This window comes from Lactuca serriola, chromosome 2 (assembly GCF_051521515.1).
Source record: "Lactuca serriola cultivar US96UC23 chromosome 2, Lser_US96UC23_V15, whole genome shotgun sequence".
Classification (NCBI taxonomy): domain Eukaryota; kingdom Viridiplantae; phylum Streptophyta; class Magnoliopsida; order Asterales; family Asteraceae; genus Lactuca; species Lactuca serriola.
Genome location: NC_136409.1, coordinates 29,229,494 through 29,242,928, shown reverse-complemented (window position 1 = coordinate 29,242,928; position 13,435 = coordinate 29,229,494). Strand labels below are relative to the sequence as shown.

General features: G+C 34.3%; 1 protein-coding gene across 1 annotated transcript; it reads right to left on the bottom strand.

Annotated features, from left to right (window-relative positions):
- Positions 1-1,577: 1,577 nt before the first annotated feature.
- HXK3 (hexokinase 3) lies at positions 1,578-6,813 on the bottom strand. The gene is made up of 8 exons (XM_079023831.1): positions 6,421-6,813; positions 6,104-6,254; positions 5,833-6,015; positions 4,515-4,745; positions 4,265-4,360; positions 4,025-4,155; positions 3,846-3,927; positions 1,578-2,053 (listed from the first exon to the last, which is right to left on the bottom strand). Exons 1-8 carry the CDS (start codon positions 6,711-6,713, stop codon positions 1,721-1,723), a joined length of 1,500 nt encoding a protein of 499 aa, XP_078879957.1. The 5' UTR covers positions 6,714-6,813; the 3' UTR covers positions 1,578-1,720.
- Positions 6,814-13,435: the final 6,622 nt, after the last annotated feature.

Below are 13,435 nucleotides of genomic sequence, written 5' to 3'. Positions count from 1 at the left end.
AACCATGCACAAGCTTTTACTGAGATTGGGATTTTCAAAGACAAATTGGCTCCATGCGTCCATTCTTGTTCTTTTTTCCTTATCGTACAGTAACATAGATGTAAACAAGTTACATTTAACAAAAAAGATGGCCAGTGATGTTGGTCCAAATCTATCAACCTTGGGCTTTATTAGGTCCGAACAACTTACACCAAATGGTGAGCCCACGTTAAAAAGATATGATTTACATATAAAATGCAAATGGCTTATATTTTTTTTTGTAAAAATCGAACGGTGAACCTTTCGGTAATCCCATCATCAACCACTATACTTTGTATCTCTCATATGCTTGTTTTTATGGTGAGCAAAACCAAAACTAAAAAATCAAAAAAATAACTAAAAATAAATAAAATAAAAATGAAGAAACTGAAATCAAAAAACCCAACCCAAACCCAAACCCAAACCATTGGTTTAGGGTTTGAATTTTTAAAACCGAAAAAATCAATTTGTATCAAGTTTGTACTTTGAAAACCGACCCAAAAAACGAACCAACCCAATATGCAAAACGGAATTGGAAAAATGGCCCATGGAACCAAAACAGACCTAACGTGTGTATATGTTAGAACTTAAAATAAATATGTTTTACTTTTATGCAACTTAGGTTAGGGGTTACAGCTTGAGACTCGGTCTCCCTCTCAATTCTTCACCATTTTGTCTCTTTTTCTAACCGTCGACTCCACATATCATCCCGAACGTCTCTTCCACTTTCTTTAGAATTGTTGGAAAATGGGTTCAAAGCCAAAACCCAACAACCCATAGGTTGAAGCAGAAAAAACAACACCAGATTTCAAAAACCACACCCATTCTAAAACCGAACCCAATGGGTTTCAAAAGTTAAAAACCTAACTTTCTAGTTTGGGTTCAGTTTTAATGCTCAGCCTTACCTTATTTTTTCGAAGAAAAAATAAGGATTTCTCACTTAAAGTGACTAATAAACATAATAAAAGCTCTTTCAACAACTTGTCCTCGATTGGACGTAAGAAATGGAAAAGTAGACCACCCATTCTCTACGTTAGGCTGGTTTCAATGAAAAAGACCGCTCAAGCACGAATCATTTCATAGAAATGCTCTCAAATCCAGTTTGTGCATGTTTTTAGATACCAATAAGCAAATATAAGCAACTTTCTTGATCTTGTACTATAATGACAATGCATTTACATTTTTTTAATCGATAGTAGTAATATATTTTATCTTTTACTTACACTAGCAATGTAACTAATTAGATTACATTACCAATATGAGCATTGTAGTTTATTTTTTTTTACACATTGTTGTTATCTAAGAAATATTAGCATGTTGTTATGATAGGTAAGCAAATGTAAGTACATTTATATGAGTTACATATAGCTATTCTCGGTAAAAAGAAAAAAAATATAAGTACATTGTTGTTATGAGTGAACAAATGTCAATACATTGTTCTTTCAAAAAAAAATGTCAATACATTGTTCTTTCAAAAAAAATGTCAATACATTGTTATCATGAGCAAAACTTAAAAGTATATTACCTATATTGTTAGAAAAGATAATACTCGGTTTCCATTTTCTACAATTAACCCCTCCATTAATATCAATTGATCATGTTATTTTATTCTCCAAAACTTGGACTTTTTATAAAAATTACACATAAGATACATTCAATACATATTTAGTTTTGGGCCAATAATTACCCTCACAATATACAATTAATGTTCGTAAATCGAGTTTGTAGCTGCTAAGAGTGCAGCTCCAATACCAGATCCATCTTTCGAATGCTCGATAACTACATTGCTTGATATCTCCGGCCCTAAAAGCTCTTTTACAGCATCTTTAAGGTATCTCTTGTATTGAGGGTGGTGTTCATATAGGCCTCCATCCATGGCAACAACTGTGCGTTTTCCAAACACAATACCCTTTGAATCCTCCTCCATCTTTTGTAGTATCCCAACAATTCCTGCTCCCGCCAATCGGCCACCACGCTTTGCAATCGTGTCACAAACCTCCACCACCATCTTCCTCGAATCTAAATTTGAATCCATCTGATATTGAGTTGAGTTTGTTAATCAAATTGCATGTCGAAAAAAGTGAAAACTTAGTGTCTTTTGTGGAAAATAAATTCAATTTTGACACGTTAACATATCACGTCATCAAAACTAACATGTCATCATATCACGTCAGCAGGTAGCCGGGTTGATCAGTCATGGGGTCAGAATTGTAAAAAATTAGAAAACACAGTGTCAAATTAGAATTTTGATGTAAACTTAATGTCTTTTATGCTATTTATCTAAATGAATTTTCATAAATGAACGTTTGATAATTTTCTTATTTATATAATAAAGTTGTTTTTTGATGAAATGTGAATCAACTTTTCACTTTATGACCGAAAATGTAACATTACAACCAAGAGTCCAAGACCATATGAAAGAAGAGCTGGTAATAAGTTAGGGAAATGGACTTAACAAGGTAATTAACTTTTCAGTTTGTTCACATCTGGGTAACTATCTTTTTTTTTGTACACATCTAGGTAACGAACTTTTTGGAAGTGTTCACATATGACCATTATGACCGGCTGTAGCAGGTTATATCCGGTCATAACCAGTCATAATGGTCATATGTGAACATTTTCAAAAAGTTCGTTACCTAGATGTGTACAAAAAAAAGATAGTTACCCAGATGTGAACAAACCGAAAAGGTAACAGTAAAATACACGAATGATCTCTGTAGTTTGGGTAATTTGTGTGTTTGGTCCATAACTTATTTTTTAAACTTAGATGATCCCTACTATTTATTTTTGTTGTGCATTTGGTCCCTGTCCTACCTCAAAAGACTATTGTGCCCTTTTTATTTTTTTTCTTATTTATGTATTTATTTTTTATATATTAAAAAAAATTAATAGACCTCATATATCTGCATCTCTTCACCGTAAATCTGAAACCACATTTGAGAAATTTAAATTGGGTCCCACAATAATCTTTTGAGGTTGCACAGGGACCAAATACACAACAAAAATAAATAGTAAGGATCATCTAAGTTAAAAAATAAGTTATGGACCAAACGTACAAATTATCCAAACTACAGGGACCATTCGCGTATTTTACTGTTACCTTTTCGGTTTGTTCACATCTGGGTAACTATCTTTTTTTGAACACATCTAGGTAACGAACTTTTTAGAAGTGTTCACATATGACCATTATGACTGGTTATGACCGGATATAACCTGCTACAGCCGGTCATAATGGTCATATGTGAACACTTACAAAAAGTTTGTTACCTAAATGTGTACAAAAAAAAGATAGTTACCCAGATGTGAAAAAACCGAAAAGTTAATTACCTTATTAAGTCTATTTCCCAATAAGTTATTGGGTGGGTGAGGTGGTTGTTTTTGTTAGCATAATAAGTTATTGGGCTTATTTTGTATATTTGGGCTTTTATATAGGGTTTAACTAGGTTAATTTCTATTTATAGTCTATTTTTCTTTCTTTGTAATTCAAGTTTTCTCTCAATAATGAAATGTAGACGTTTTCTCTTTAAATTGTTGTAATTGTCATTAGGTTACATAGTATCATCGACAGCTTTTCCTTGAACACTTTTTTCAAAAAATTAAATTATATGATTCATAAGAAGACAATTGTGACCACGTTTCGTTCCATAAACGTTTATTGATGCAATATTGTTTCATTTACTTAGCAATTTATTACCAATTTATGCAATAGTGTTTGATGTTTCACCTTTTTTACCAATTTATGCAATTGACACGAACTAAAAAACCATGCCTCGGTTAAAACAATAATATATTGAAACTTGAGAAGGATATTGAAAAGACAAATTTACCCCTGTTACTTCATAAAGGATCGATCCCACAGCTTCAAGATCATCAGAAGTGTCCTGCTGCATAGAACTTATATTTGGGGTCCTATAATTTCAATTTGATATTACTTTTCAAAAATAGATACCATTTAACACAATATTTTCAAGAAAAAAAAAAATTATAACTTTATTCTACTAATTACCCGAGAGTGAAAGGAGTTCGTAGTCTTTTAGGAATATCCTTTCCAAATAACGAACTTTCTTCAGCCATCCTCACAAGTACCCGTCTCACAATTTCGCCAAGATACATACCCGATATCGTCTTTTCAAATAACTATCTCCAAAAAAAATGATAATCGCGTAAAAAGGGCAAATTAGTAATTTTAGCTTAATTTTTTTTTTTTTTGAGAATGAAACTGATTTCAATGATGGTGGAGACTTACCTGCTCACCGGGGTTTATACTCTCTGCATCCATCTCTCTATCGAATTCAGTCAAAGGAAGACCGTTTGAGAACGCTCCCCACTCTGTATTGACTATCTGAAAACAATCCCACATGACATGACAAATGAAGTCAGAATTTCAGCTGAAAATTCATACAAAGGAAAGGAGTAGAACTTTTAATTACATATGAGTAACTTAAGTGGTATGTTTAAATTTGATGTAACATTATAAGTAAAATTGATGTACAAACCGTTTTTCCAGAGATAGATTTATGGCCATGTAGTTTAGGAATGGCGTCCACGGATTCTACATAGCAAGCATTTGTTCCTGTCCCGAGAATTACCGCAACCATGACATCATCATCCCAGTATCTTGCCCCGGCTAGTGTTGCAACTGTATCATTAACCAGTGCGGATACCCGCATATTCAGCCCTTGCCTTCCCATAGCTTCATTTAAACATGCGACGATATCCTTTCCGGGCTGAAACACAATTCAAACTTCATTTTAATTATCAATAGCATACGAATGTCATACACGCCCTGAGTTTTACACAGGACAGGACAAAACAGAACATGATTTGTACAACATTTGGCATGCATTGGACTGGGTTTGATGTAAATGACACAAAAATTGACAGGGTTTGATGTAAATGAGACAAAACAGAACATGATTTGTACGAGACAAAAATTGACAGGGTTTTATGTAAATGAGACAAAATAGAACATGATTGTACAGCGTTTGGCATGCATTCGACTCGGTTAGATGTAAATGAGACAAAAATTGACAAGATAGAGCAGAACATGTGCATACCACGTTTGGCATGCATTGGACAGGGTTTGATGTAGATGAGACAAAAATTGACAGGACACAATAGAACATGATGTGTACCACGTTTGGCATGCATTGGACAGGGTTTCATGTAAATGAGACAAAAATTGACAAGCCCAGAAAAAAAACATGATTTGTATCACGTTTCGCATGCATTGGACCGGGTTTGATGTAAATGAGACAAAAATTGTCACGACAGAACAAAACATGATTTGTACAACGTTTGGCATGCATTTGACAGGTTTTGATGTAAAATGTGACAAAAATTGACATAAGAAAACATGATTTGTACAACGTTTGACATGCATTGGACTGGGTTTGATTTAATGAGACAAAAATTGTGAGAACAGAACACAACATGATTTGTACAACGTTTTGCATGCATTGGACAGGGTTTGAGGTAAATGTGACAAAAACTAACAGAACAAAACATGATTTGTACAACGTTTGACATGCATTGGACAGGGTTTGATGTAAATGTGACAAAAACTAAGAACAAAACATGATTTGTACAACGTTTGACATGCATTGGACAGGGTTTGATGTAAATGTGACAAAAACTAAGAACAAAACATGATTTGTACAACGTTTGGCATGCATTGGACAGGGTTTGATGTAAATGTGACAAAAACTGTCCCACAAAACAAGGTGGAAAATAGTTTCTCATCGAAGATAGCCCTAGAAAGCTTGTTAAGTCTTGTCCAATACAGATCCATGTAATAAAGAGAAAAATACAAACCGTTCCCGAGACTGCAAAACCTTTAGTCCATTTCATTAGTATCCCGGAATCAATGGAGGTTTGTTTCACCGGAAAAGAGAAAGTAAACCCCGTTTCTCGACTTCTGTCTTTTTGCAACACAAACTTTCCCCCCTCTTTTTTCACAAAATTTGCTAAAGCAGAGGCAATAAAATCAAACAGCTCCTACAAATCCATTAAACCGAATATATCAATAAGAGATTGGAACTGAAGAAACAAATTAATTGAGAATGATCATGATGGAAGAACAGACCTCGGAGGTGCCAAACATGATATCTTGTGGTATTGAAACTTGCTCGAATTCCGTGTCTATCACTCGTTCTTCCTTTCCTCCTAATTGAGTTCTAAGAACTCGAAAATTCGTTCCACCAAGATCCAATGCATAGAACAACCCTCTCTCATTCCTATATACAAAATCCTCTTTAGTTCAGTTTCAATATCCAAATATAAAGGAGTGAATTTGACTTAGAAGCTTCAAATTCGAATTCCAGAGTTTGAAATCTTTTGGGTTTAAAAGTGGTAATCACATTCCAGAGTTAAAATTGATAAAGTTGAAAGAACAGATCATACCCAGTTGGCAAAGAATCGACATAACTAAGGATCATCTTGAGATCACTGCCGCCATCCACGGCGAGGCCGGCTCGCATATCAGTTGCCATGGCGTCAGCGACGTGGCGGAGGACGGGGAGAGGGGTGGCGCAGTCGTTTTGTAATTTGGTTAATATAGGGAGTGCAGCGGCGGTGGAGACTGAGACACCGGTGGTGGATCGGGCGACCATGGTGACACGTGGTGTGCGGCAAACGGATGACCGGGAAAGGGGGAAGTGTCTGACGGCCGGCGGTGAGTTGACGGCGAAGGACATTGTTGATTGACGGTGAGATCAAGGTGGATCTTTGGTTGGGTGGAAACTCGGGACAGGTACATGTTCTGAATCAGGAGTTCAGTTGGTTTCTTTTATTTCTTCTGCGGCTTCTTTGATGAAACACTGTGTTGGTTATTTAATCATTTAATAATTTAAATATTTCAATAAATATATTCTTTTAGACCAACTCTAGCTCTTAACAATATTGTTTATATTAAACTAATAAAAATAATATAAAAGTAGTATGACAATAGATATTTCTGATCTATTGAATTATATTGAACAGCAAAACAAATATTTTATGCATATTATGTTTTATCTAATATCTATAATATTACATAAATAACTTTTAAATTTATTTAGTTGTTCTAAACTTTATCCATATCTTTTTATTACTAGAAATTTATAAATTATTTTATTACAGATAAATAACAAAAATTTATTCGTATATAATTAATTACTATATTATTAAAATAACTATTTTACTAAATCCTTTAAAAAAATATTACATATGTATTATATGTATTATGAATATTACGCATAAATTAAAAAATAAAGCGCGTTTTATACATTAAAATAGTTTTTCCAAACTTGGTCAATTAAAACATTACAAATGTTACTTTGTTTTCTATGGTTTTTAAATTACTATGATCCTTAAAATATGTCATTTTTCTTTTTATTGTAGATGGTTTTTTTTTTTTTTTTTTTTTTTTTTTTTTTTTTTTTTTTTTTGTATGTGTGTGTGTGTGGGGGGCAACGGGTTAATCTGTTTTGTAAATTGAATTTTCATATTTGTATTAATAAAAGTTAGGTATCATTCGATTTGTTAAATAAATTTAGAAGACTGATATCATTAATTAAGGGGGTGTTTGGCTTAGCTTTTTAGAAGCCAAAAGTCCTTTTAGGAAAAGATAGAAAACAAAAGATGCTTGACAAATGCATTTTAAAAGCTACTTTTGAATTTGGATACAAGTAAAAATGAACTTTTTGGTAAAATCAGGAAAACCTGACTTTTTGTGACTTTTACAAAAATGACTTTTGCCCCATGAAAAGCTAAGCCAAACACCCCCTAAATTGTCGATGGATGGGTAAACATGAACGTTTAGAAAGTCAACGGTTATTCTTTTAGGTTAAAGAATAAAAATTATTAAGGAAAATCATATTATATATACTACAAGGGTATATACATAAAAATAAGTAAGTTTTTTTTTAATTAATTACCGCAAGTTCAAATAATCAAAATTGTATTATATTTGATCCGACTCATAAGTATAAAATGTGCATAAAAATAAGCACAAAAATAGGGAAATTGAGGAACATTTTTTTGAGTTTTTTTTTTTAAATATAATATTTTTGCAAAATAACCACATATTTTGCATTGGGTCGTTCCGGAACGAATTCCAGATTATTTTTCGACTAGCCTGACTCATTTCATTGGATCCAAAATACCTATTCTGGATCAACCGTATATGTTCCGGATCGGAAGTTTGAATTTCAAAACCCATAATATAATTTGAGGCGGCGATATCAATCCGGAAAGGCGCATTCCGATTCCAACGTTCTGACTCGATTCCGACATGCAAATCCCATCTCCGACATGCATCGACACCCATCTCCGACATAGAAGACGAGCACTACGACCCCCATTATTTTACAGGTATGTTCTTCGTTTTCTCTTTGTTTAAGGTTCTATTTTTCTACTATTACTTACTGTTCCGGAATTTGTAGACCGCCTCTAGAAAGAATTGAAAATGTTTTGAAGTTTAAATTAAAGATGTCATTGTTATAGGACCAACTGAAAAGTACTTTAAATGCTTAGATATAATTGATTTACATCAAAACGTCGTGTTCCAGATCATAAAATTTCATTCCGGAACGCGAAGAATTGTTCCAGAACATGAAGAACAAGTTCAAAATTGGTCAAAAATATTGGTCATTTCCATTTTAGAATGAAGTGATATCACATTTTTTATTTGTGCAGCATGACATGGTTTTTGATGCATCAGTTACACTCTCGTGTAAACCCAAAATCGGTGGGGAAGTTCTTGCGGCATTCAAAAACATACCCGAATGCAAGACTATGTTCCGGAATAAATGTTTTGGGAGGTGGTTAGACATTCCTAATGTAGATGGGGGTCATTTGCTTCTACATTACGTCTTTTGCCACGAAGTTGTCACCAAACCCCGAAGCCAAGTAGAGGAAATGGGTTTTAAGATTGGGGGTTACGAGCTATCTTTCGGGATGAAAGAATTTTGTCACCGGCTTCCGGTTTGGTTACTATTTTCTTGCTTCTGCATTCGGCGCCACCTTCCGTTTCCATGCCTTTCCTATGGTCCCGACGAATGTCTCGGTCAAATTACACCATGTTACATATATGTTTAAACAATTAGTTAATGAGTTATCGGACGAGGACGCAGTTCATGTATGTCTTCTATACCTGTTGGAGAAGGGTTTCAAACTTGATGAATTCAGCAAGTATAATGTTATCTCTTTTATAATTATTGATTATAATTACTTATCGTTACTAATATTTGTTTGCTAACATTCAGATATGGATTTTTGAGACTTTTCCGGTGAGCAGTTTGTTTGGTACCCGACAACCGAATGTGATCCCTTAGGTTGTTGCATGGTCAAAATTGAGGTCGTTAAAAAAGACTCACTGCAATAAGTTTTTACAAATCGACGATATATGGTTACTTTATTATTTAAATATTTATTTATTGTATAGTTTATGTTTATTTATAATTTTATAATTTTGTTAGCAGGGTAACAGAATCGTACCGAAGTTGGAGCCGACAGAAGATGAGATACGTGCTGAATGGTGGATTGTTAGATTGACATGGATTGATCGCCTTGATTTTCCCGACGCTGAAGTTCACAGGGCACCTTCCCTAACACCATCACCCAAAAACTCCCCTACCCATGAACCTCGACTAAAGAAGGCACAGATAGATGATCCATCTCACCCGCCACCACTACCACCGTTGGCCGCTAATCCATCAACTGATAATGACCAAATTATTAGTGACTTGCAGAACGAGGTCGGTCAATTGAAAAATAAGGTCAGTGAATGTCGCAAGCAGTTGCGGTATCAGGAAGAGCATTTAGCAGAGCATGAGGCTAATTTAGCCATGGTTCTAAAACTTATCAATAAGACTCCCAGAGATGATGTTGGCACCTCAAAGGAGATAGATGTACATTTTTAATTATTTCATCGTTTTATGATCGTTTTACATCATTTACAAGTATACATTATTAAACCATATAGGGATACTACAATGATAAGGAGTTAAGGGAGCATGATTATGTCTTAAGCACCCCCGAAAATCTGTTGAATGTCAGCCTTGAACAACCGCTGAATGACGGCCCTAAGCAGTCGTGTAACGCCCGTAGATCCGGGCAAGTCAATTTAGAGGCAATAAGTGTCGAAAATGACTTTTCGGCAAAATATTATTTAGAATAAATAATCTTAACCAAGTTGTAGTATAAGTTACAAGGTTTCCGTACATATAAAGACCGTCGAAATCCGAGTTATAACGAAAAAGTTATGACCCGTCGAAGTTTCACGATGGAACAGGCACGATACCGGGAAACGTAAATAGTGAATTTACGATAGAGCGATATTTAGCCTTAGCAATCTAAACGAAAGTCGTAGAATACGTTAAACCGAAAGCGTCCATAAAAAGAACGCCCAAATTTGACTTCGTATGAGGAAGTTATGATTTTTTGGAGTTTCGGATTAGCAACGTACAGCCCGAAATTCGAATATTAGATCGAGCAGTTTTTAGCCGACACAACCTAAATGAGAATCGAAGATCTCGTTATTAGTAGTGTAATGATAAAAAGACAGACGAAAATAGACATCGGATGAAGAAGTTATGAGATTTTAACGGACCAATCATGTCCCGGTCTGTTAAAAATATAACTTTAAAAATAAAGTCAAAATTAGCCGACGGAGTCTAAACGAAAGTTGTAAAGTACATCTCCACCTACGCATGGATATAAATAACATCAAAAAAGGAGTTCGTATGAACGAGTTACAAATTATAATAACATATTTATGTATTAAAATAAAGTATAAATCATATATACATACACATATATATACGTATGTATATATCATTGGAAAGGTATCGACGATGCGGTCATTATAAGACTAATGTTGAGTTCTTTTGATATTAGTTTAGTACAAATATCGTTAAATCTATTTAAAATAGTATTATAAAAGGGTGTTTAGTTGTTTATATAACTAAAAGGTCATTAAGTAATTATGGAGGGTAGTTTTTGAAAATTTAATTAGTATAAATAAGAGCCTTGGGCTCTCATATTTCTTACACCATTCTCTTGATTCAAGAGTTTTTCTCTCCTTATCCCCCGAGCATTTCGGTCTCTCGTGATTCGACTTCTCTTTCTGTAGTTTTAGTATTGTAAGGTGAGCGCTGAAGCGTTGCACGAATCTTTCTTAGAAAGATTCAGCGACAAAGTTCTGCCCCTGCAGAACCCGACTCCTAGCTAAAATCCCCTTGTAAGTAAGTTATGTTTACCCTATTTTAAATATAGTTTATATTTAAAATTAGTATTGTTATTATAAATTTATAATAAATATTTGAGCTATTTTTATGACTTATATAAGTGTCGTTATAATATCTTTTTAACTACTCGCGGTACGGGGAATCTGGTTTAAAGGGCCGCATAGGGTTGTTGGATTTCAGAAGTGCTATACGCCAAAATGGTCCTGCCCTCCGGTGTTTTATGTCTGGCCCCTGTCTGTACATAGTGGTTAGAAAGTATTGTTTAAACACTTATATAATAATAATAATAAGACTAATAATTAGTCACAGTAAATATTAGACTAAAATTTAGTGGTAATAATACTAGGTTTCGTCGAGGGAAATTATTTTAAAGTAAACGAAGCGCTGTCCGAGTACCGAGTCACCACCTTCTCAGGTGAGTGCATAGTTACTTTCATCTTACACATAGATATGAAGTATTTTATATAAACTACGTGCTATATGTGCATATTATCTGAATATTTGCTGTCTATGCTGGATGAACGTTTTTTATACATGTTTTAAATGATTTGAACTGTATACGTATTTTAAATATACAAGTATGTTGGGTATGAGATGGGTAGATGAATGATGAGAGATAAAAGATTATGTGAGTAAACATTGACAGCTATAGACTTAGTGCCTAACAAATAACATTGGCAGCTATGGACTTAGTGCCTATTGGACAAATACTGGTAGCTATGGACTTAGTACCTGTTAGGATTTGGTAGCTATGGAATTAGTACCTATTAGATAAACACTGGTAGCTATGGATTTAGTACCCAACAGCTATAGAATTAGTGTTTTACAAACAAGCATTGGTAGCTATGGATTTAGTGCCAGACCTATAACTCTGGAAGCAAAGGACTTCAGAATGAACGAATGCGGGATAGATGACTCTTAGGATAGATCCTCAAGATTAAAGAAGATAATGGGGATGGGTAATTGGGTCGATTGTTTGATTGCTTAAACATAATAATTATATTATTGTGGGTTGAAAACCCTATGTACTCACCAGGTTTCCCAACCTAACCCACTCAGTTTATTTATATTACAGGTGTTGAGATGAAGTCACATTACACTGAGAGATTAAAGAGATGTAGATCACTAGTGTAAATAAATGTAAGTTCTGTTTATGCTTATGTTTCTGTATTGACGATGACATCGCAAATTTTTTAAAACGAATTAAAAATACTTTCCTTCGGAAATGCTTTGATAACATATTTATCATGTTTTACTGGGAACAAATTCTGCAACATTTTTATTAAAAGAGGTACTCTGATTTTTATAAAGCATAAACAAAATCGGTCTTTTATGACCGTGAAAATGAGGATGTCACAAGCCGTCTCCGATTATTCACTCGTCGGATGTAATAGAGATTCTGCAGGATGAATACAAACCACCATCGCCAACACCTCTTAGACGTTATAAATGCCAAAAAGTTATGTCCATATTGTATAAGTCGCCATGGATACAAATGAAATGGAAAGGTGTTACACAACAACAACCAGCACCGTTGGACAATCTTTTAGATCTTACTGTACACAATGTATATAAATAATGGGATGGTTTGTTGTTGTTTGGTCACAATTATTTGACCAGTTTTGCTACGCTTGATTTTTGGACACGGTTATATGTGGATAGTCATGGAGGATGGTTGTCATGTGATGTAAGTAATATAAATATTTCCTTATTACATATTACGCTTCTAATAATAATACTTACATTACTGTAAAAAAAAATTTGCAGCACATCATGATGTGAATCTCATTGTTGTTAGAGCGTAGAGCGGATGATGCTCGGTAGACAGTTGTGCCATCAGCTTCCAACACTAATACATATGACTGGAGTGACATGGCTGACGGATCCATTTACCCAACTTGGGCAGAGTGTGATACAATATATTTTTTTTAGATTACATTATCGAAGTATTTATATACTAATTAATTATTTCTAACTTTTTTTGTAGCTTTACATTCCAATCAATATACCACATGTTCATTGGTTTTTGGGTATGAGAGCCCGTATCCACAAACTGCTAGTGGGATTCAACTACTAGGATATTGAACCAACTGATTCAATACCACTCGAGAGCTTGAAGATGACCCTCAAAAAGGCCCTAGATGTACCACAACAGATTGGCAACAGAGGGGATTATGGGTTGTTTTTGT

Coding starts and splice junctions, on each gene's coding strand:
- HXK3 (XM_079023831.1), bottom strand. CDS start 6,713: ATGTCCTTCGCCGTCAACTCACCGCCGGCCGTCAGACACTTCCCCCTT. Junction 6,016..6,103: donor TCATGTTTGGCACCTCCGAG/GTCTGTTCTTCC, acceptor ATGGATTTGTAG/GAGCTGTTTGATTTTATTGC. Junction 3,928..4,024: donor CGAACTCCTTTCACTCTCGG/GTAATTAGTAGA, acceptor TTGAAATTATAG/GACCCCAAATATAAGTTCTA.